The sequence below is a fragment of the Macaca fascicularis genome, chromosome 16 (genome assembly GCF_037993035.2).
Source record: "Macaca fascicularis isolate 582-1 chromosome 16, T2T-MFA8v1.1".
Taxonomy (NCBI): domain Eukaryota; kingdom Metazoa; phylum Chordata; class Mammalia; order Primates; family Cercopithecidae; genus Macaca; species Macaca fascicularis.
Genome location: NC_088390.1, coordinates 41,934,822 through 41,960,705, shown reverse-complemented (window position 1 = coordinate 41,960,705; position 25,884 = coordinate 41,934,822). Strand labels below are relative to the sequence as shown.

The following is a 25,884-nucleotide window of genomic DNA, read 5'->3' as shown; positions in this document are numbered from 1 at the left end:
CAGGGCCTCTTTCTCCCCTCTATTCCTTGAACTTAGTTTGTTTCTCATTCTTAGGTTCAATGAGTCCACCATGTAGTAAGCTTCCCCACCAGGGCATGTAATAAACTTGAGGAGGATGCAAAATTTAACTTGTGGTTGATATGTGAACAGAAAGGAAGAGCTATTTTAATTTTATAAGGGATTCTTAGGAGCTTCCATGAATATTTAAATATTTGTCACTCTCCTGAGTCTATAAGGAGGCTAGACAGCAATGTAAGTAGAATCATCATATGAGGAAGCTATTCTGTTTATATAATCAGTCAGTTTCAATCATTAAAGATATGAATATAAAAAGTATTTGCTTATATGCCCAAGAAAGACAATAGAAGTGCTCATTGTGTCAATACACGCTGGAGTTCACAGCTTGGTCAATGTATAAATTCTAGAAGCAGTGATTTTCCATTAATGAAATGCACAACCCACAGAGATATGACTATAACCCTATTTCCTTGGACTCTCTGCCAGCCAAAAAGTAAATGAACCTCTACTGGCTGGTATAAACCCCAGATACAAAATTGCTCATAAAGTAGAAGAGAAGATGCCAGTATATGCAGCATAGAGTACAGTTGTTTTGTATCTGTCATCTCTGGGAACATATATTTTCATATCTAAGATGTCAGCCCTCCAATGATATTGGAAAACAAATCATTGTTGGGCATCTTTATAGTCATTGGGTTGACAAAAATCTCTTTTGCAAGGGTCTGCTAGAAAAGCCTCTCTAATTCCATCACAGTTTAAGGCAGTCATGTGATAGACTTGTTATTTTTCTGGCCTTCTCTTCATAGATTGAAGGTCACCCTTAAAATTCATTTATCTTGTACAGAAACAAAAAATAACTTTGGTTCCCACTGGTGGCAAATGTTCACAGATATTCTGGATTTTGGAGCCTTTTAGTATTAGAATCCTGGAAGCTAATTAAATTGGAAGTATGACAGAATGGAGTAGGTGGGGAACAAGGGAAAAAAAGAACCAATCAAGCAGCCCTTTCCAACTGTAATAAAGGTACATTTTACTTAAAAAAAAAAAAAAAAAAAAAAAGGCTGCCTCAAAACCTTTCAGAATTAGGGCATAAGTAAATAAAATATAAAAAAGGCAAAGGTTTGAAAGCGTCAAAATAGGATGATTTGTGTGAGGTCACTTTAATGTCGTTCAGGTCAAAAGGAGAATTGATGTGGGCTATCCAGAGTTAAGAGCTAGGAACAATAATAAACTCTGGAAAAGATACTAAACGTTAAAATTGCTGAACAATAGGATGGTTAAATGTCAAAAGTTCTATTTAGAGGCAGGACAATGAAATAATCCCGTACACCTGCAGACATACCCCATTACTGACGACGAACAGTATTAATTATAATTTTGCCTTACTAAAGACAAAGAATCCTGTCCTTTATCAAAGGACATTACTGCTCATCAAGGAAAGGTCTAGTTCTAAAAAGCTGAATAATTTAAAACTCTCTAGCATATCAAGAACTAAAAATAACCAAAAGAACAAGGGAAGAAAGATGCTTACCAGACTATCTAGTCCTCCTCCTAGGAGATCCACCGCTCCCATCTGCATGGAGGACACCTGTGGCACATTGACTGGGGGACCGAGGTCAAGGTTTAAAAGATCCCCTAGAAGATCACCTTGAGAGGGGATAACCTGAGGCTGTTCCAGATTCGTTGCAGTGGTAGTGCCAACAGGGCTGTCACCTGCATCAGTGCTAAAATCACATACACATAAAATGGACAAAAGAGAAAAGTCAGTCTCACCTAGGACATAATATGGCAACAGTAGTTAAACATATAGCTATATATAACTATCAAATACAAGGGGGAAAAAAACCCTCTGATTTTATAACCATTTGCTTATGCTCATGAAGAGATAATAGCAATTCTTATTTTTATCAAATACAGTTGCTAAAATGAAAATAAATTATATGATGTAAACCTTGTCAGTTATATAATATAATTGGTCAATTTTAATTAAACATCTATGAGGGAACACTGTAAAGAGAATTCTATGGTTCTCTGTATAAACTGTAAAATATATGGTTCCTGCCCTCAATGGCTTACACACCAACAAAAAAAATCAGCATTTACAAAATGACTAAAAAGCAAGTTTACTGCGTAACAGCAGAAACATGTATCGTGTGTCTGTAAAATTGATAGGATACGAGTAACACAACAAAAAAAGCTTCTCGGAATGGTTTTATGAGGAACTACCAGAGAGAAACCTCCAAAGAGGAAGAGAAGGTTTGTACAAAGGCACAGAAATGAACAATTTGACTTCAGGGGTGGTAAAAAAATTATATTGGCAGGAGCAGAGTTTGGGATTGGTAAAATTTGGGGGAAGAGAGAACAAAGAAAATAAAACTTTGAAAACTAGTCTAGAGAGCTGATTTTTTATAAAAGAAATGCAGAATCACTTTTATTTCTTTAACAAAGAACAGAAACTAAAAATAACATTAGAGGAACATTATTCTAGCACCTGTGTGTATAATGAACTGAAGTGAGGAGAATGGACATGAAGATCAGCTAAGAGTAATCTAAACTGCTACGTTGTCAACTATGTATGAAATAATAAAAGCTCAACAAGCTATAAAAATAAAAAGAAAATGGTGAGTTCCAAGACATTTTAAAAGGACTAGGTAAGAGAAATGATGACCTTTTCAATAAATGGTGTGGGTTAACTGCACAGCTATGTGGGGGAAAAATGAACCTCGGCTCCCTATAACTCACAAGGTAAACAAAAATTGAGATAAATCAGACATAAATGTGAAAGGTAAAACCTAGTTGAAAACCTAGAGTAGCATCTTATAAGCCTGGAGGAGATAATGGTTTCAACAAAAAGCAGTAGCCACAAAAGAAAAAAAGTAATAAACTGGACTTCATCAAAATTAAGAACATGTCTTCCAATTACACCATTAAGAAACTGGGAAAAGATATTCTCTACAAACTGAGAGAAGATATTCACAATACATATACCTAACAAACGACTTGCATCCAAATTATATAAGGAATTCCTACAAATCATTAAGAAAAAGACAAATCATTAAAAACAGGCAAGTCGCAAAAGAGGATACAGTAACATGAAAATGTGCTTAGCAACTTTACTCATCAGGAAAATGCAAATTAAAACTATAACAAGACACCACTATACACTCACCAGAATGGCTAAAACTAAAAAGATCAATAATACCAAGCAGTGCTGACAATGTAGATCACCTGGAACTCATACAGTGCTAGGAGTATACACTGGTACAACTACTTTGGAAAATTGGCAGTGTGTGTCTCCTACAGCTAAACAGAAACCTATTCTACGATCCAGCAATTCTACTCCTAGGTATATGCCCAAGATAAATACGTATATAAATCTACCAAAAGACAAATACAAGAATATTGATAGCAGCAACAAACTAGAAATAACCCAAAGATGCAACAGAAGACATAAATAGTATATTCATGGAATGGAATACTACACACCAATAAAAAGGAGCAAACTACTAAAAACACAGATTAACCTCACATTATGTAGAGCAAAAGACACAAGACATAGAAGAGTAAAAACTGTAGGTTCCATTTATATCACACTCAGGCAGAGACAAAATGAATCTATAGCGATAGAAATCAGAACAGTGGTAATCTCTGGAGTGTGCACACTGACAGTAAAGGAACACGAGGAACCTTCTAGGGTGCTGAAAATATTCTTTATCTGATCAGGGTAGTGATTATATGAGTGTATACATATGTAAACATTCATTGAACACTAAATGCTAAGATTAGTGAACTAATCTATTACTAACAGATTGGACTAATCTATTACTTAATAGAAGCAATAATGTTAATATAAGTAACATGAAGATATTCTCCACTGCATAAGCTTACATCAGACCAGAATAATCCACTGACAGCCTAACATTAATAAACAATATAATAAGCACCCTATTATTTATACTGTTAATCCGACACAGGCATGCTCTAAGGAAAGATCACAAAAAGTACCCAGCTTGTTTACCAAAAACATCACCTCTAGCATTACCAGTATTAGAGGCACTGCCTGCCCAGTGACATATGTTCAATGGCCGTGGTATCCTGACCAGGCAAAGGTCAGGCAATAACCTTAATGCTAAGGTTATTATAAATTAGATGTCAATTTAAAAAGTAAAAGTCCTACCAAGAAAATTCCAGGCTCAGACGGCTTCACTGTGAATTCCTCCAAACATTTAAGGAAAAAGTAAGACCAATCTTACATAAACTCTAAACGAGACTAGAGAATGGCCACTGAGAAAATCTGAAAGTAGGTTAGCCTGCTTATTGGATGATATTAAGTAATTATGTCCAATTTTGTTAGGCTTGATAACATTGTAATTTCAAGTCTTTATCTGTTAAAGATAACAAGTACAGTACTTATGGGTGAAAAGATAATTTAAAATATTTGAGCCATCTCAAAAACAACTGTGAGGCAATAAATGAAATAACATTGGCAAGATACTGATAACTGCTGAAACTGAGTGATAGGTATATCCAAGTTTGTTACACCACTCTATCTTGCATATTTTAAGATTTAGATGATAAAAAGTAAAAACAAACAAACAAACAAAAAAACAGCCAGACATAGTGGCTCACACCTATAATCCTAGCACTTTGGGAGGCCAAGGTGGGCAAATCACCTGAGGTCAGGAGTTCGAGACCAGCCTGACCAACATGGTGAAACTCAATCTCTACTAAAAATACAAAAAAATTAAAAATTAGCTGGGAGTGGTGGCAGGCACCTGTGGTCCCAGCTACTCAGGAGGCTGAGGCACGAGAATCACTTGAACCCAGGAGGGGAAGCTTGCAGTGAGCCAAGGTCATGCCACTACACTCTAGCCTGGGAGACAGAGTGAGACTATATCTCAAAAAAAAAAAAAAAAAGTAAAAAAACACTGTAACAATTTAATTAATAAACAAATGTTTTCTTCTAAAAAAGCCTAGGTAAGCTTTGACACAAACAAAAACTGAGAAGTAAAAGATTAGTTACACCTCTAATAATCACAGGGGAATCTAGAAGGATGACAGGAAAACTTTTATGCGCAGTTCTCAATTCTGATACAATAAGTAAGAAAAACAAGTAGAGAAGCTTGACAGAAACAAGGGACTGGGCTGGGCACGGTGGCTCACACCCAGAGTCTCAGGGTAGAGCACTGGGCTGGGTAATTGAGAACCTGTTCATATCCAGCCGGGCGCGGCGGTTCACGTCTGCAATCCTGGCACTTTGGGAGGCCAAGGCAGGTGGATTACTGAGGTCAAGAGTTCGAGACCAGCCTGGACAACATGGTGAAACTCCATCTCTACTAAAAGCACAAAAAAATTAGCTGGATGTGGTGGCACACGTCTGTAGTCACAGCTACTCAGGAGGCTGTAGCAGGAGAATCTCTTGAACCCAGGAGGCAGAGGTTGCAGTGAGCCAAGATTGAGCCACTGCACTCCAGCCTGGGCTATAGAGTGACAGTCCATCTCAAAAACAAAACAAAACAGACAAACGAACAAACAAAAACAACAAAACCAAAAGACTGGCAGTCAGAGAAGTAAGCTTGGTTAGAAATTCACATACACATCTCAGGTGAAAACATGAGGGTGGGGGGCAGTGTAGGGTGGTGGTAAAAGCAGGGGATTAAGTGTTGGCTCCAGTAATTACTAGCTGCATAATTTCTGGCAAGCAACAACCTCTGTGAGACAAAATTTCCTCATCAATAAAATGGTAACAATATCACGGAAGCATAAGGTTTTATTAGAGCAAGAATCAACTGAAAACATGGTCTAACTGGTAAAGCTCTGTAATATATTAGTGGTTAGTGGGTATTTTCCCTAAGGGAATATGTAGAGAAACACAGAAAGAAAAGGTTCAGATCGAACCTTTTGATACAACCAAGATCAGTAACCAGAGAAGAGAATAAACACGGAACTGCAAAGATTAATGACAGAGATACAATCTAGGAAAGCTGATTTACAAGGAAAAAGTGTCCAGGAAGTCATGATGAAAAGGCTTTAAGAAATAAAAAGGGGAAATGATTTCATACACCTGGCAAGAAATACATAAAATCTTTCATATTCTCTACACATGAAATTCTGTCATCTTCTGACATATACCATTTAGAAAATGTGACAGAACACATGGTTCTATCAGTATGTCTAAAAATAAGGTAGAATAGGTATTCCGCACATATTTTTCTTCACTCTAATGGAATGAATAATAGGAGAAGTGAGTTCAATGAAAAGATATAAATGATCCTACAGATTCTACAAGAATATGATACATCATTATTATACATCCTTTCTCAATGGAAAATATAAGAAAATTAATATAATGACATTTCCAATTTTAAGAGAAATAACTGCATAACTGTCATCAAAGCAGTATTTTTTAAAGGTGAGATTTTTCCGAATTAGACAACTATTTACTACCTCACCGCCATGAAGCAGCTGACAAGTATAAGCATAGTAAGCAATATCCAAGTAAAAATCACTTCTCTCTTTCCCAGGTGATTTTAAAAGACCTAGTGAAGTGAGCATTTTTTAAACCTCTAGAAGATGCAGAATAAGGCTTTAAAGTGTTGCTTTGTTTCCTATGAGAGGTGTATCACTTATTAATCTTACACTGCAGAACAGAGCTAGGTAATGTCAATACTATTACAGACATGTCATTTGCAGCAACGTATCATCCCCATTTATATCAAAACAGATTTTCCTTATATTTGCATTTCCCTTAAAAACACAAAACATGCACAAATGGACAAAAAGGAGGTTATCCAAAAAGGAACCACAAAAGAAATTGTGAAGATAAGAACTTAAAGGCTATTAATCAGATAAAGGCCTTATGTAAGACACTTTCTTTTTAGATAACTTAATGTTGGTTCTCTCCCTGCGTTTAAGAAAGGGTTGTTTTTGCTTATTGATTCATTTTCCCACTTCCATGTGAGGGTTAAAAGTTATCAGGAGGCTAGATACAAACACAGTTACAGAGGGAAGTTACAACAGAAATTCCGTATCTACAACGAAACTTGAAGCACAGACTGGGAGAAATTCTTAGAAGTTAAATAGTCTCATCTATAGAATGTTAAACATGCTTGCCGACAAGGAGAAACACCCTAACTTACTATAAGGACTAATCCTTATGAAGCTCATATCTCCTCTGGATTAAAATTATAGCACCTGCTGTAAAACCAAAGATTCAACTCAATCATGAAAGATTAATAATCTCCTTGGATGTTGCTGTTTCTTTTTCATTTGTCTGTATCCACAGTCTATTTACATAGAGCCCAAAATGCTGACCACACCAATTTGTAAAGCAATAAATACTACACTTTGGCCATTCACAAAAACCACTTAAACAATAATATACATTAGACAATGGAACAAGACACTCATTAATAAAAGCCCAATTATTCTAACTATTCTGGAAGGAAATCCTACTTTCATCAAGGTCTATTATGATTGACGAAGGAATCAGATTCTGAAAAGATTCTGAGATACCCATTATAAGAGTTTATTAGAGTGTTTCTTCTCCCTAATTAGAACTTTAGGACAGCTACAAAGTAAGAGCTCCATGTTACCCAAGAGCCTGTTCATATCAATTTCCTTGTTGAAATGGCCAATTTAAAAAGGTACAGGTAACTGAAAAACTAAGTCCACACAGAAGTCAGGCTTTTTTTTTTTAATAAAACAATACTGAAATATTATTTCATTAACAGTTTTACAGCATAAGTTGTACCTACTAACTTTCCATAAGGCTCAACAAAAGCTACAGTAAAGGGTCAAGATGGCTAAATGTATATACAGGCTTTTTTCCAAGTTTTCAACTATGGGATTATTTCTATTCTCTTCTTAGCACAGACTTAAGCAACTTTCAGACTTCATCAATTTAGAAGGTCTTCACCACAATTTTCTAAAGCCATAATGTACTCTTAGATTGGAACACAGAGGAGTCTTTTATATGTGGTCACTGGTATTCAGTTGGAGCTCCCTGGGGTTGTACAGTAGCAGGTTTGCAAAAATGTACAGCAAGTTCTTTTCCAGACTATAAAAGCATAAAGAAGACCAACTCTGTCTAAACAGAGTCATTTCTCACTCAAAGACAGTTCACACCTTCTTACCTTCCATGATGAATTGGCAAGTGTTTACGATGAATTCCATGACTTCCTTCCACAAAAGCATTAGGAGGCTTATGATACACAGAGGCCAAAGAACCAATGTGGCAGATTAGCTCATCCAGCAGAGTTGGCTCAATAAGGTCCGTCTCCTCGGAGATCAGTGGCTTCTCAGACAAGACTACTTCTTTAGCCGTGACAGGGTCAGTTGAGAGAAGGCGCCAATAAATATAGCCCCGGTCTCGAAGGTCAGGATTATCAGAATCCTAAAGAAAAGGCAAAGGCAAGGAGGTAGAGATGAAACTGTTCTCCATACAGAAACCCAAACTGCTGGATTTATCAACCAATGCTGTAGTGATTTATGCAGACGGGGTATTAAGAAGATATTTCAGGCTGGATGTGGTAGCTCGTAGCTCATGCCTGTAATCCTAACACTTTGGGAGGCTGAAACAGGCGGATCACTTGGACCCAAGAGTTTGAGATCAGCCTGGGCAACGTGGCAAAACCTTGCTTCTACAAAAAATATAAAAAATTAGCAGGACAGGCTGGGCGCGGTGGCTCACGTCTGTAATCCCAGCACTTTGGGAGGCCAAGGTGGGTGGATCGCTTGAGGTCAGGAGTTTGAGATCAGCCTGGCCAACATAGCGAAACCCCATCTCTACTAAAAATACAAAAATTAGCCGGGCTTGGTGGCGCGTGCCTGTAATCCCAGCTACTCAGCAGGCTGAGGCAGGAGAATAGCTTGAACTCAGGAGGCAGGGGTTGCAGTGAGCTGAGATTGTGCCACTGCACTCCAGTCTGGGCAACAGAGTAAAACTCTGTCTCAAAAAATAATAATAATAAAAATAAAAAAATTAGCAGGGCAGGGTGTAGAGCCGCATGCACATGTAGTCCCATCTACTCAGGAAGCTGAGGGAGGAGGATCACTTGAGACCAGGAGGTTGAGGCTGCTGTGAGCCATGACTGCACCGCTGCACTCCAGACTGGGCAATAGAGTGAGACTGTCTCAAAAAGCAAGCAAATGTGTTAACTCAATATGGTTCTAATGTAGTCATAATTCTGTAATCTCTAATGTTTCAAGGGATGTAACTATAAATTAAGATGGGTTAATCCTAAGACTCAAATTCAAACAGAAATAAGGAATAGAAAACTAATGCTTAATCTGGTAAAAGTTAACTGGTTGAGACGGCCTTAGAACATAAAAATTTTTTAAACTAGGGCTGGGCGCGGTGGCTTATGCCTGTAATCCCGGCACTTTGGGAGGCCGAGGCGGGAAGATCACCTGAGGTCGGGAGATTGAGACCATCCTGGCTAACACAGTGAAACCCTGTCTCTACTAAAAATACAAAAAATTAGCCAGGTGAGGTGGCACATGCCTATAATCCCAGCTACTCAGGAGGCTGAGGCAGGAGAATCACTTGAACCCGGGAGGCGGAGTGCAGTGAGCTGAGATTGTTCCACTGCACTCCAGCCTGGGCAATAAGAGCAAAACTCCGTGAAAAAAAAAAGAAAAAAAAAAAAAGAATGTTTTAACTGCTTTAAATATTAGCAGGCTTATTAATAACATATATTATATCTTACATATATTGTACCCATACCTTCTTCCTTCATGCAAATATTTATTAAGTACCTCCTATTGAGACACTGGCTAGGCCCTGGAAATAAAGAGGTAACAATACACTGCCTGACTTTAAGGAGCTCACATAATATTAACTATTTCAATAGAGTATGAAAAATACTATTATCTAAATAATCAAAAACTGTTAAAGAGAAGACATAACTGCTTCCAAAAGGAGTGACACTTGAATTTGGTGGTCTTGTTTTGTGCTATGGTGGTTTTTAAATAATTGTATACATGTTCACGGTTAAAAAGAAATTATTACCAAACATACCGCATCACAATTTATAAGTGTATGACATAATAAAAAACCTCCCCCAATTATCCAACCCTTCTCCATCTCAACTCCCAATCCCCCAAATAGCCATGATTAGTAATGTGGTGTGTATCTGTCCAGATGGGACACACACACACTTATTTCATATAAAACCAGTTTCATATTATATATACTGTTTTGAAGTTGTTCTCCATGTTGATGTATACAATTGCACTTTTCCACTGTAACGTCCACTGCACCATTAAATATTAGTCCCCTACTGAGGGACATTTAGACTGTTGCCCGTTTTTCCCTTTCTACCTTTATTATTATTTGTTTGTATGTATGTATGTATGTATGTATATATGTATTTTGAGACAGAGTCTTGCTCTGTCACCCAGGCTGGGGTACAGTGGTGTGATCTCGGCTCACTGCAACCTCTGCCTCTTGGGTTCAAGTGATTCTCTTGCCTCTGTCTCCTAAGTAGCTGGGATTATTGGTACGCAACACCACACCCAGTTAATTTTTGTATTTTTAGTAGAGAAAGGGTTTCTCTATGTTGGCCAGGCTGGTCTCGAACTCCTGACTTCAAGTCATCCGCCCACCTCAGGCTCCCAAAGTGCTAGGATTACAGGCATGAGCCACCGTGCCTGGCCTATTGTTTTATTTCTTTATTTTTTGTGTGATCATTATAAAGTGGCAATAAATATCCTGGTACCTACCTCAAAAGTATGTCTATATGATGGCATTTATTTATGCAGGAGTTGTTCCAATAGCAACTTATTAAAGGCAACAATAAGTCCCTGTTTCAACTTCTGTATTTCAAACTCATAACCAGACCAGGTACAGTGGCTCATGCCTGTAGTCCCAGCTACTAGGGAGGCTGAGGCAGGAGAATCATTTGAACCCAGGAGGTGGAGGTTGCAGTGAGCCTAGATCACGCCACTGCACTCCAGCCTGGGCGACAGAGTAAGACTCCGTCTCAAAAACAAAACAAAACAAAACAAAAAAAAACCAAAAAAAAAAACCAACAAAAAAACCCCGAAAACCCAAAAAACTCATAACCAAACAAAAAATATTTTCTTTAAAATAGGACAATTTGAGGGCTTCCATTTTAGTTTCTAAGTGAGTAGATGAATTGGTTCATGACTCAGCCACTTAAGGCCCTTATCATCCAGTTCGATTGCAGCAGTTACCCTGATTATTTTTGACTATATAGATTCAAATAGTTTTTCTCAGTCACAGATTGTTTAAATTGCACTCATAATGGATTGTTGGTTAAAGACAAAAAGCATATAGAACACTGCAATACAGCAAATTAATAAATTATTAAAACAGTAAATTTTATCTCAAGATAATTTTTACCACATTTATAAGTTGCATTATTCTAATAGAAATGTATGTATATGTATATGTATATGTATATGTATGAATGTCTTATCAAAATGTCTCTAGTATTTGAAATGCCCGGGTTAAAAAAAGGAAACAGTGATAATTAGAAATTTAGTTGATTTTGTTTTTTTTTGGGGGGGGGAGGTTGAGGGACTAAATTGCACCTAAGTGTTTATAAATAGCAGCCTGAAACCTCCTTATTTAGATTTTCATTTGAAAACAAAGCTCAAACATTATAAAACAAAAACAAGTTGATTTTTTAAAAAGAGCAGAATACAAGTTTCTCAAAATATCAGGTCAGGGAAGCAACCCCTCTCTCCCACATTTTTTTATACATAAATTAAATGTTAAACTTTAAGCTATATATGCAGTCCTTAAAGTCCATGTACTTTAGAATTTGTAAAGTATGGTTTTTATTACACAATTAAACACTGCATTTATCTTATTAACTTAGAAAATTCAGTCTGTCTTTATGTACCAGTAATATCTTAAAGGTATTCAACTTTATAATACATGGTTTAATAATATACTCATCAAAATAAAATGCTTTTTCTTCAAATTATTTCTCCCATATGTAATGCAAACAATTTAACCAAATGACCCAAAAGAAAAATTCCCGGCCGGGCGCGGTGGCTCAAGCCTGTAATCCCAGCACTTTGGGAGGCCGAGACGGGCGGATCATGAGGTCAGGAGATCGAGACCATCCTGGCTAACACGGTGAAATCCCATCTCTACTAAAAAAAAAAAATACAAAAAACTAGTTGGGCGAGGTGGCAGGCGCCTGTAGTCCCAGCTACTCAGCAGGCTGAGGCAGGAGAATAGCATAAACCCGGGAGGCGGAGCTTGCAGTGAGCTGAGATCTGGCCACTGCACTCCAGCCTGGGCAACAGAGCGAGACTCCGTCTCAAAAAAAAAAAAAAGAAAAAAGAAAAAAAAGAAAAATTCCCATAGGGATTCACAAAATTCAAAAATCTAGCCAGGCATGGTGGCTCAGTAATCCTAGCACTTTGGGAGGCCGAGGTGGGCTGATCACTTGAGGCCAGGGGTTTGAGACCAGCCTGGCCAACATGGCAAAATCCCATCTCTACCAAAGGTACAAAAATTAGCCAGGCATGGTGGCAGATGCCTGTAATCTCAGCTACCTGGGAGGCTAAGGAGGGAGAATCACTTGAACCCAGGAGGTGGAGGAGGCCGCCACAGGGAGCTGAGATTGCACAACTGCACTGCAGCCTGGGTAATGGAGTGAGACTCCATCTCAAAAAAAAAAAAAGTGTATATATATACATATATATATACACATATGAAAAAAGTTTGAGAGTTCCTCCACAAATTATTCGAAATGCTGCTATATGGCAAACTGCTGGAGATAGAGTTACTGGATCAAAGTCTAAATAGACACTAACTTGAAAAATACAATCCTATGAGAAATGAGTGCAAATTTCCCAAGACTGAAAAGTCAGGAGTATGGAAGAATCTCCTACTGCTCAAACTCTGTTTGTTCTGAGGGATGACCTGTTAGTCCTACTGTAAGCCAGCCCTCACCAACTACCTCATATTTTACATGGAGGCCACAGTAATTCAGACCGTCAAGACCGAGATAAATAAAAATACGGGACCTTTTTGTGATCTTAAGTTGCCATTAAATGTTTGGTGACTCAGATAATTTGGCTTTGGATCTACTGTACTGCTAAGACCCACAGGCCCTCCTCAGGGGAAGAGCTCCCAAAATAATACTTACCAGGCCAGCACTAGAACAGTAATTCTTAAACTATAATGTGCATCAACATTTTAACATGCCAGGAATGCCACTGAAAGTGCAGAACCCAGAGGCCATACTTCAGAGATTCTGATTCATTCTATCAGAAGTAGGGCCTAGTAATTAGTATTTTTAACAGGCAGCCCAAGTGATTCTGATGACGGTGGCCCCTAGTTCATAGACAGAAAAACATGAAGACCTCTCTTCCATGTATCACAAAGAATAATTACTAACGTCTAGATATTTTTTTGTTTTATTTTGCTTTGTTTTGTTTTGAGAGAGTGTAGGTCGTGTTGCCCAGGCTGGAGTGTAATGGGGCAATCTCGGCTCACTGCAACCTCTGCATCCTGGGTTCAAGTGATTCTCCTGCCTCAGCCTCCCCAGTAGTTGGGATTACAGGCGCATGCCACCACGCCCGGCTAATTTTGTATTTTTAGTAGAGATGGGGTTTCTCCATGTTGGTCAGGCTGCTCTCGAACTCCTGACCTCAGATGATCTGCCCACCTCGGCCTCCCAAAGTGCTGGGATTACAGGCATGAGCCACCGCGCCCGGCCTCTGTTTGTATTCTTTACTGACTTGAACCGACTACTGTATTGACTTTCTGTGTAACAGGTAAAATGATAAATTTTTGAAATGAAGCCTCAGATTCAAGAGTTGGGTTTTCCCCCCAATAATATTTTTAATTATACTCCCATTTTACTTAAAATTAAAAGCACTAAGATTTCACGTATATATACTTCACTTAATTCACAGCACAAGTAAAAACAGTATTAATTAACTCTACTATAGAGACAGAAGAAAAGCAGTATGAAAGAAATTTGCTCAGTCATGTCCTGAATCAGTGGAAGTAGCATCACCAGAACCTCACTACCCAATTAAGTTAACACAATTCAGCAGACCACATTGCATCCTAAACTTAAATTGGTACTCACCAGCCATAAATATTTAGGTTCTTATTTCACAAACTTGAGGAAAAAAGAGAACCAGGTGAAAAGACTTACATGGGCATACTTATTCTTTTTTTCCTTTTTTTTTCCCGAGACAGTGTCTCACTGTATTACCCAGCCTGGAGTGCAGTGGCACGACCTCAGCTCACTGCAACCTTTGCCTCCTGGGCTCAAGCGATCCGCCCACCTCAACCTCCCAAGTAGCTGGGATTACAGGCGTGTGCCACTATGCTCAGTTAATTTTTGTATTTTTTGTGGAGATGGGATTTTGCCATGTTGCACAGGCTGGTTGAACTCTTGAGTTCAAGTGATCCGCCTGCTTCGGCCTCCCAAAATGCTGGAATTATAGGCGTGAGCCACAGCACCCAGCAGCATACTTACTCTTTTATGATAACTTCTCAGACTTAATTAATTAGACAGAAAAATTAATTGGATAGAAAAAGCAAGCCTTCAGGTGGGCTCTGTGGCTCACACCTGTAATCCCAGCACTGTGGGAGGCCAAGGCAGGAGGATCACTTCAGGTCAGGAGTTCGAGACCAGCCTGGTCAACATGGTGAAACCCCATCTCTACTGAAAAAAAAAAAAAATTAGCTGGGCGTGGTGGCATACACCTGTAATCCCAGCTACTCAGGAAGTTGAGGTAGGAGAATTGTTTGAACCCAGGAGGCGGAGGCTGCAGTGAGCCGAGATCATGCCACTGCACTCCAGCCTGGGTGACAGAGCTAGACTCAATACTGAAAAAAGGCAAGCCTTGAGAAATTGCTTATTATTTATAGTATGAAATAATCATCCACAAAGACCTCAAAACTAGCAAACACACATATACATATGGGCTTATGCTTAATATTGCTTCAGGCAGGGAATATGTATTCTCCAAGTCATTCTTAACCTTCAGACTAGAGGAAGCATAGCACAGTGGACAAGATCATGGACCTTAGAGCCAGACATATCTGAGTCTGAGTTCTACCTCTGCCCCACAATAATTAGGCCTCTCTGAGTTTCCTCATCTATAAAAACAGAAATAGTTTACTAACCCTTGCTAGGATTAAGTGAGTTTCTAGCCTGTCCTGTTCTAGGAAGCTTATGAAAATTGCATCTAAGGCTAAACAGCATTAATTGAAACTAGAGTCAGGAAACTGCATGCCACAATGGCCTACACAGTTTCCATGGGAGATGGTTAAATGTGATTCTAAGGTTTCAAACAACCAATATGGAAAAGAAAGCTGATCAGGCATGCTACACTGATACACAGAAAATTCCAGAACTTGTCAGCAATTTGATGGGGCTTCACAAAGAAGAAAACATAATAAAGTAATGACTTTGATAACAAGCTAACAACAGATCCAAATTGGGTAGTTTTCCATGACGACTGTTATTAGTACAGACTGATAGTATTCACGTAATTTAGTAAAAGCAATTTTATTAGGGGCCAAAAACAATGCAGTACAGGTATCCAGATGTCTATTAATAAGGCTTGATTCAGAGGTGAATTTCAGACTATCTGTAAGAACAGCACTACGTTGTATCCTTTAAGTAATCCTTCCTAAATACTTTATCTCAGTCAAATTTTGATAAATACTTAAGAGGTAATGAGACTGAGTGTGAAATCTGGCCAGAATGCGTAATACAGCTCTCCTATGGTGCCTGTTACATACAAACACATAGGCCTTAACAGACAATGATGATAGGGTTGAGAACTTGTGAAAACAGAGGAAACTACCAAACATACTTGCTTGGATATTTACAGTAAGCAGAGAGGAAGAAAGGCCAAAATTCTCTTTAGAAATTGTTTTGATCAAATGTGAGCTGCTCTAATTCTGTCATTCTATGTGACCACTTACAGCAAGCTTGTCCAACCTGGGGCCACATGTGACCCAAATCAAATTCATAAACTTTTTTAAAACTTTATGAGATTCCTTCTCTCTCTTTCTTTCTTTCCTTCTTTCATTCCTTCCTTCTTTCTCTTTCTTCTTTTATTCTTCCTTTCTTCCATCCTTCTTCTCTTTTCCTTTCTTTCTCTCTTTCTCTCTTTCTTCCTTCCTTCCTTTCCTTCCTTCCTTCTTTCTTCTCTCTTTTTTATCTTTGTTTCTCTCTCAATTTTCTCCCTCCGTCCTTCCCTCCTTTCTTCCTTCTTTCTCTTTTGCCTGTTTTACATTTCAATGTGTAAGCAAATGGTGATTAAAGGACAATAGGCTTAAAATATTCTTAAAAAAAAAAAAAACTTTATGAGATTCTTTTGCAATTTTTTTTTTTGGGGGGGCTCATCAGCTATTGTGAGTGTGTTTTATGTGTGGCCCAAAACAATTCTCAATTCTTCTTCCAACGTGGCCCAGGGAAGCCAAAACATTGCACACCCCTGACTTAGGAGTTTAAAATTAAAACATGAAAGAGTGCAAAAAATAAAAAAAAAGAGTTGGGGGGGGGGTGGGAGGAATAAAGAAATTGTTTTGAATTCATCTTAGAGATTCAAATGGGTTAATCAAGGATCCAGACACAGGAAATCAGAACACTCAATTCAATACTAATATTAACCACTGATGCTTATAAATTGCTTTGCTTCAGGCAGAGGAAGATGCTTAAGAAAGTTTTTAAAATACTTCAAAATAGCTTGTACAAATAAATTATTTTAAAGTTGTACAAGCTCATACAAATAAATTTTTTAAAGTTATAAAATTAGTAACAGGAAAAATTATGGCTCAGAACTAAGCAAAGTACTGTGAAAGGGTTTTAAATTTTGATTACGCACCAGTATAAAGGGATGAGAAAGAGAGAAAAATGGTAAACTGGATATCTGAATCATATTCCATTTGCAGACACACATCTTAACCCTGACAGCCTGCTAAAATGCCAGCCTGTTAGCAAATCCAATTAAGAACATTACTAAATCATGAATGGACTGATGATCATTATACCAGTTATACTAGAAAACCTAATTATTTTGATTTCTGTGGATCTAATATAATGACCTGATCTTTAAGGCCAGCTGCCACTTTCCTGAGATCAGAATCCATCTAAACTTCTTTTCTTCTGACCAAAAAAAATCAAGTAATTCCAAGGAGATCCAAATATATCAAATAATTCAAGGAAGCAGCATAAGCACTTAATTTCCAAGAGAAAGGCAAACACTCTGGAAGGTAGAACAATGAATGAAACTTTGCTCAGGCATCTTTTATCTGTACATGGTACTTTCATTTGAAAGCTGAAATGAAGTCACAGTGAAGCAGGTACTATCAGACCATGTCATTTTCATCTAAGTATGTCCTTCACTAAACTAAGAGTCTAGGTTCAATTTTCATGAAATATGAAAAGTAGAGTCAGTCAACTCATTTAAAAGCCATACAATTAGCTACAATTCAGCTGAACAAGTTAAAAGGCATTGTTTTAATATTTTAACAAGATCTAAAGGTCATACTTCCTTCAAACAAAACTTCCCCAAATGAATCCCCTAGGAAGAGTTTCATAATTTCCTACAATTTGAAACAAGACAAATCAACATCTCTCTTTTTCCAGATTTCTTACCTGTGTTGCCAAACTCAAGACCTGCTGGACTAGCTCCTGTGTTTCTGATGGTTTCTTGAGAAACAGCTTCACTATGGCAGTAAGCAGAGTGAGTTGCACCTAAACAGACATAATTTGTGATACAGTGAAAGAACGGCACTGGCATTATTCCCTGCCATCATCTCCAAAGTGGTGTTTCCCCAACTATGAATTACCATGGAGCCTTTCTGATTTTGGTTAAGAGACAAAAGGCTGAAACTCAGTATCAACAAGAGCAGTCAAAAGTATTCGTGGGAAATACAAAGGTATTCAACTGAAAACTCTATCCTTTTATCCTCAAAATGCATTTTTGGCACAAAATATTGCTTGTTTCTAAGCCAGATAGTTACCTGTGTTTATTATTATTACTATTATTATTTTGAGACAAGGTCTCCCTCTACTGCCCAGGCTGCACATTCATAGCTCATTGTAGCCTCAAACTCTTGGACTCAAGCAATCCTCCTGCCTCAGCTTCCCAAGTAGCTAGGACTATAGGTGCAAGCCACTACATCTAATTTTGTTTTTGTTTTTGTATTGTTTGTAGAGAGGTAGTCTTGCCATGTTGCCAGGGCTGGTCTCATACTCCTGGCTGGAAGCAATTCTCCTGCATCAGTCTTCCAAAGCGCTGGGATTACAGGCGTGAGTAACTGAGCCTGGCTTACATTTCTTAAAGTATATGTTAACATACTGATGGTGATAATATTGGCTCTTGAGCAAGTCCTTCATTATTTACTTCTACCAAAAGCTACAATTTGGGGGGAATTATGGAATCATCTGTCATACTGGGGCAACAGCCAAGACAGTAGAATTATGTCAGGTTATAGCCTATTAAGAGTTGGCTGCTAAACCACAAAGCTATTGACTTGTACATACTCCTTGAATTAGGTCTATTAAAATTGCTATGGTAGATTACATGTATAATTTTCTATTTGCTTTGAGTACAAATGCCAAGAAAAAAGGGCTTAATAATTTATCGGCTTCCTGGTCCCGTGGCTCTAATTTTGGTAGGGGAAAGTGAGAAGCAGTCTCAGAATTTTCATTCAAAGGTAATCTTTTCAAACCTCACCACAGCCTCAAATGAAAAATCCCTGCTGTAATGAGCCACAGCCATTACTAACAGAAAAGTGTAGTCATTTTTAGGTGACAGAAAATAAAAAAGTAGTGGTAACTACTGCTCTAAGCCAGTGGTTGTCAAAGTGCGGTTCTGGATTAACAGCGGCATCAGCATCACCCTGAACCTTGTAAAACATACAAATACTTAGGCACATCTCAGACTTACTGAGTCAGATACTGTCAGGGTGAAGCTCAGCAACATGTGCTTTAAAAAGCCCTCCAGGTGTTAATAATGCTTACTGAAGTTTGAGAACTACTGGTCTGAGTTATGTAGGTTTTTAACATTAGAAATCAGTAAAACTGGCATGGTGGCTTACACCTGTGATCCCAGCACTTTGGGAGGCCGAGGTGGGTGGATCACCTAAAGTCAGGAGTTCAAGACCAGCCTGGCCAACATGGTGAAACCTTGTCTCTACTAAAAATACAAAAAATTAGCCGGGAGTGATGGTGGATGCCTGTAATCCCAGCTATTCGGGAGGCTGAGGCAGGAGAATCGTTTGAACCTAGGAGGCAGAGGTTGCAGTGAGCCAAGATCCTGCCATTGCACTACAGCCTTGGCAACAGAGTGAAACTGTCTCAAAAAAAAAAAAAAAAAAAAAAAAAAAAAATTCAGTAAAACTGGCCAGGCGCGGTGGCTCATGCCCATAATCCCAGCACTTTGGGAGGCCGAGATGGGTGGATCACCTAAGGTCAGGAGTTCAAGACCAGCCTGACCAACATGGCGAAACCCTGTCTCCACTAAAAATATAAAAATTAGCCGGGTGTGGTGGTGCACACCTGTAATCTCAGCTACTGGGGAGGCTGAAGCAGGAGAATTGCTTGAACCTAGGAGGCAGAGATTGCAGTGAGCCAAGATTCTGCCACTGCATTCCAGCCTGGACAACAGAGCGAGACTCTGTCTCAAAAACAAAAACAAAAAATCAGTAAAACTGAAAAGGGACATCCCTGTTGGCAGAAAAATGAACATACTATATATAAATATAGACATAGAAGAAACTGCCTATAACCTTTGCTTTCTCTGAAATCTCCCCAAAGACATCTAAAACCACTAGGAAAGACAAGAGACAAGAACTTACCTGGGTGCTTTCATCGTGAAAACCCTCCAGGAAGCTTTCTAGTAACTCATCTGCATTGTCAATTCTTTCAGCATATTCTCCCACAATCCAAATCATAGCTGCTCGAGCATCTGGCTCATCCAGCGAGTCTAAGTTCTCACATAGAGTGGCAATGATACTTTCATACCTGATGTGGAAAAAATGAACTATGGTTATTGAGGGCAAAACTAAGAACTATATTTAAAAGTGAAGGCTAAAGGCAAAACCACAAACAAGGAACCCTAAACCAAACCACCAAACTGTAAAAGCTTTTAGTCAAGAGAACGTACAGGTTTTAAGTCAGAAAATGTTAATGCCTTAAATTTCCCTTCAATTATTTTTTAAGATCTAGACCTTAAAACCTTTATAAAAATTCATCAGATGTTCTTTTGTTTTGTTTTTTGAGACAGGGTCTCACTCTGTCACCCAGGCTAGAGTGCAGTGGCATAATCACAGCTCACTGTAACCTCAAACTCCTGGGCTCAAGCGATCCTCCCTCCTGAGTCTTCTGAGTAGCCAGGACTACAATTGAGTGCCACCACACTCAGCTAACTTTAAAATTTTTTTGGTAGAGGTGGGGGTCTTGCTATGTTGACAAGCTGGTCTCAAACTTGTGGCCTCAAGTGATCCTCTCGCCTTGGTCTCCCAAAGTGATGAAATTACAGGTGTGAGCCACACTGCCATCTGTTCTTTTTACAAGGAAAAATTAACCCGTGGTGTAAGATAATACCACTACCTTGTATTTGTAACAATCTTTCATACATGTAGATTAGAAAATTTTCCTATTGTTCCATTTTGCCTTCACGGTAGAGAGGAATAGAAATTCCACTTTATTTTTAGGCAAAATGAAGTTAGACAACAACGGTATCCAGACGAGAAATGGTAAATCTGTCCCTTAATCCACTTATCTCTCCTTTTTATAAAAGAGATCTTTCTTTATGTTAGTTCTTCTAAAGGTACCTGTACTAATGACTTATTTCTCCAAAGAAAGAAGTAATTCAAATACTTATTTTTACGTATCTATTGCTCTCTCAGGCTTACCATGTTGAATCCATCTCCTTGGCTAATGTAGTTTTAACCATTAGAATGACTCTGTATAATAAATTAGATGTGGACAACTAAATAGTACACTTAACTAAGTATCTGCCTACTTCTACTGATTAAACCAGGCTCTTGATTGCTTTCTTAAAAGTAAACCATCCTAACTCCTTATTAACCATAAACCAGAAATGGACACATTTCCCCACCAATCACATTCAGATACACATCTTCACCCTCAATCAATAAGTTTAAATGTCAGGCACAGTGGCACAGGCCTGTAATCCTAGCTACTAGAGAGGCTGAGGCAACAGGATCACGTAAGCCCAGGAGTCTGTGTCCAGCCTGGGCAACACAGTGAGATCCTGTTTGAAAACAAACAAACAAAAGTTAATTAAAAAAAGTTTAGGCAGGGCATGGTGGCTCACGTCCATAATCCTAGCACTTTGGGAGGCCGAGGTGGGTGGATCACTTGAGGTCAGGAGTTGGAGACCAGCCTGGCCAATATGGTGAAACCCTGTCTCTACTAGAAATACAAAAATTAGCCGGGTGTGGTGGCAGGCACCTGTAAATCCAGCTACTCGGGAGACTGAGGCAGGAGAATCTTTGAACTCGGGAGGCAGAGGTTGCAGTGAGCTGAGAGCACGCTACTGCACTCCACCCTGAGCGACAGAGTGAGACTCTGTCTCAAAAAAAAAAAAAAAAAAAAGTTTAGAGACTGACCCTCTTCTTTATTGGGAGTCAAAAAGTACGTGGTTCTCTTTCCAAAAGAACTATTTCTAAAATTTTTAAAAATATACACAATGCTTAATAAACCACTACCTTGCCAAAATATATCTACTAATTCTTGAGCCCACCACTAAGCTAAATTACTACAAGCTGCTTCATTTAACATTATCTTTAAAGACAATCAGAAGCGGGCCGGGCATGGTGGCTCACACCTGTAATCCCAGCACTTTGGGAGGCCGAGGTGGATGGATCACCTGAGCTCAGGAGTTCGAGACTAGCCTGGCCAGTGAAACCCTGTATCTACTAAAAATACAAAAATGAGCCAGACATGGTGGCATGCACCTGTAATCACAGCTACTTGGGAGGCTGAGGCAGAAGAATCACTTGAACCTAGGAGGTGGAAGTTGCAGTGAGTCGAGATCACACCACTGCACTCACCTGGGCAATAGAGTGAGACTCTTGTCTCAAAAAAAAAAGACAATCAGAAACTTTAGCACAAGGTATCTCTATGAGTATAAGGCAAAATGAGATTTAAGATGCTTACAAAACCTGCTCTTATTTCATTTTCAGGTTCCTTAATTACTTGTTTTCAAAAATCAAATCTAAAAAAGTATTTTTTGCTGCATATACTAAGAGGCCTCAATCTGAAAAACTTGTGAAGTGAAAATGTAGATTTTTTTAAATATCTGTATGACAGTAACTAAAATACTTCAGAAAAGGCATGAGACTGATAATCTGTTATATGTTCTGTAATTCTCTACAATGTAGTAGGTAACATGCAAAGTGAATAGCAGAGCTGTTACCTTCCTGGCTTTTATGGTAGGGTGCTATATATCATCCAAACTTATACATTTCTGAGAAGAAAAGGTACACAATCATTAATTATGTCTGGATAACAAGTATAAACTGAGAGTATGCCTAAACAACCTAGAATATAGATATCCTATTTAACAGTAACTTTGCCATCAAAGAATCTGGTTAACTTTAAAATATGTCAATAGACAATGCATACTCAGACAGAGTTTCAATTCTTTCTAAAGAAAGCAAGCAAAGTGAAAACTCAGGTTTTAATCCCTGTGCTAACCATTTCATGTTTCCAATTTTTAATAAAGTATCCTATTATAACCAGGAACATTCAAAAGAGTAATTCTTACCTAGGCAATTTCAAAGTGCCTTACTTAAACATTTTCTAAGTAATTTGAGAAACAGGGCTAAAAGTATTTGGACATACTTGTTGGGGTATTTGCGGAAGATGTCCCTGATGACAACAATTGCTTCTTGGACCACATAATTCACTTTGGTCTGGATTAGATCAAGCAATGTGCTTACACAGCGCTCTGCAGATTGCTGGGAAGAATACAAAAAATGAGAAGTCAGATGATCTATGCGATAACACCACCTCTACATAAAAATTTTGAAACATGCAGGTGCATCAACTAAACTAAACTAAAAGATCAGGCACTTAATTGGACCAAGCTACACTAGAGGCTAGATACCAAGCTATATGATGCAGTTTCATTCATTATTTGAACGGATAGATGAATCAGTTCAAATGAATCCTCTGAATACAAACAAAAGGATGTTCCTCATGATGTATAAACATTTGAAAAACATTTATGTCAGGGATATTAATTTTCAAAGGAAATTATCATCTCAACCATACTGCCAAGGCCTGGTGGCATGGCGCATGCCTGTAATCCCAGCATTTTGTAAGGTCGAGGCGGGTGGATCACCTGCGGTCAGGAGTTTGCGACCAGCCTGACTAACATGGTGAAACCCTGTCTCTACTAAATACAAAAAAATTAGCCAGGCATGATGGCGCATGCCTGTAGTCCAAGCTACTTGGGAGGCTGAGACAGGAGAATTGCTTGCACCTGGGAGGCGGAGGTTGCAGTGAGCCAAGATCGAGCCATTATACTCCAGCCTGGGCAACAAGAGCGAAATTCCGTCTCAAAACAAACAAACAAAGGCCAGGTGCTGTGGCTCATGCCTGTAATCCCATCACTAGCACTTTGGGAGGCTCAGGTAGCTGGATCACGAGGTCAGGAGTTCAAGACCAGCCTGGCCAAGATGGTGAAACCCTGTCTCTACTAAAAATACACAAATTAGCCAGATGTGGTGGCAGGCGCTTGTAATCCCAGCTACTTGGGAGGCTGAAGTAGAAAACTGCTTGAATCCAGGAGGCAGGGGTTGCAGTCAGCTGAGATCGCACCACTGCACTCCAGCCTGGTTGACAGAGTGAGACTCTGTCTCAAAACCAATAACAACAACAAAAAAAACTACCATTATAGCCAGGTGCAGTGGCTCATGCCTGTAATCCCAGCACTTTGCAGGGCAAGAGGTGGGTGCATTACCTGAAGTCAGGAGTTCCAGACCAGCTTGGCCAACATGGTGAAACCCCATCTCTACTAAAATTACAAAAATTAGCCAGGCGTGGTCACACATTCCTGTAATCCCAGCTACTTGGGATGCTGAGGCAGAAGAACTGCTCGAGCCCGGGAGACAGAGGTTGCGGTGAGCTGAGATCGTGCCACTGCACTACAGCCTGGCTGACAGAGCGAGACTACGCCCCCAACCCCACCAAAAAAAACTACCATGACAGTAGTATGGCAGAGGAGTAGGAGTGACATCCAATCACTGTATATACAAAAAGTCCAGAAACAGAGAAACACACACACCCATCTTGGACAGCCAGGAGATAGAAATAAGAAGAATAAGCCATCATAGGAGGAAAGAATAAGAATTAAAGAATAAGCCAAAGTAGGAGGTCTTTAACTGAAGTTCATGGATGAGTGGAGATAGTAGAGGGTGTCTTTAAACCTATTGAAATGAAATCGCCCAATTTTGTAGGAGCTGTCAAGCATATTTTCCAGTGAGTGGGTCTACAACTTCCATTACATTTTCAAAGTTACGCGTGATCCAAAAAACTCCAAAGTACTGTAGTACTCGACAATTTACCAATTTTGGGGCTATGAAACTTAAAAGTCTATGGCATTAGATAAACAACAATTTTCCATAGCCTACAATTAATCTATAAAATGGAGTTTTATCTGTTAATCTTTTATTAATGAAGATAATATGAGAGAACACAAGTGAAAAAACAAATGTGCAGAAACTATAAGTGATCATTTTTTAAAGAGAGAGATACCAGAACAGAGATCCTAAAAGTCAAGGACCAGCCTGTCATATATTACAATGTACTATAATGGGTCACCCCATTATATGCCTCCTGATAAGATATAACAGGAAGTACAGCGAATCACCTAATAGGTATTCTTGCTAAAAATTCTGAACAAGAAAATTACCAAGCCTCCAGATTTAATTATCTAAAGAGGATGGAGGAATAGATAGAATAGCATCACTAAGATACAACCAGCCAAATCCAGACTCTGGGAAATTCTATAAGCCTAATGACCCAGTTCCTTCAATATCTGGCACCAAAATAAGTAAGTAAAAAGGCTTAAGAGACATATTATTCAAATGCAATGTGCAGACCTGAGATACGGTCTCACTCTGTTGCCCAGGCTGGAATGCAGTGGCATGATCTTGGCTCACTGCAACCTCTGTCTCCCAGGTTCAAGTGTTTCTCCTGCCTCAGCCTCCTGAGTAGCTGGGATTACAGGCGTGCACCACCACGCCCGGCTAATTTTTGTATTTTTAGTAGAGACAGGGTTTCACCGTGTTGGCCAGGCTGGTCTCGAACTCCTGGCCTCAAGTGATCCATCCGCCCACCTCGGCCTCCCAAAGTGCTAGCGTTACAGGTGTGAGCCACTGCGCCTAGCCTAGACCGTATTTAGATTTTCATTTGCACAAACAAATTGTAAAAAAGACGTTTTTACATAATTAGGGACAATTGAACACGGACTGAGTATTCAATAAAATTAATAATTATTGTTAGTTGCTGGGCATGGTAATGTGATAATATATTTTTTAAAGTATCTTGTCTCTTAGATATACACACTGGACTACTTGAGTAAGATGATATATGGGACTTGTATTAGCATCCCACCCACCTGAAGGAAGAGGAAGAGGGAGAAGATAAAACAGAAACAGTAACATCAGTATTTGTTCAAGATGGGTGATGACTACACAAGATCTCATTATTCAGTTTTACTTTATTGTATACCTGAAAATTTCTGTAATAAAATCTTTAGAAGTACTATAACAATCTAAACCACTACAAGCAATTTAATAAAAATAAAATTACACCTTGAGATCATTTATATGAAGTTATATATAGGATGGTTCTGTTGTAC

At 38.8% G+C, this 25,884-nt stretch overlaps 1 protein-coding gene across 6 annotated transcripts in view; it reads right to left on the bottom strand.

The window, feature by feature from the left end:
• AP2B1 (adaptor related protein complex 2 subunit beta 1) overlaps positions 1-25,884 on the bottom strand; it is a 139,664-nt gene that overhangs the window by 69,325 nt on the left and 44,455 nt on the right. For all 6 annotated transcript variants that reach the window (XM_074019019.1, XM_074019021.1, XM_074019020.1 and 3 more), the window contains exons 10-14: positions 22,860-22,975; positions 19,844-20,009; positions 17,637-17,735; positions 8,154-8,413; positions 1,550-1,742 (exon numbers count right to left, since the gene is read on the bottom strand). In XM_074019019.1, coding sequence (XP_073875120.1) covers positions 1,550-1,742; positions 8,154-8,413; positions 17,637-17,735; positions 19,844-20,009; positions 22,860-22,975 — 834 coding nt within the window. The remainder of the gene's footprint in view (positions 1-1,549; positions 1,743-8,153; positions 8,414-17,636; positions 17,736-19,843; positions 20,010-22,859; positions 22,976-25,884) is intronic.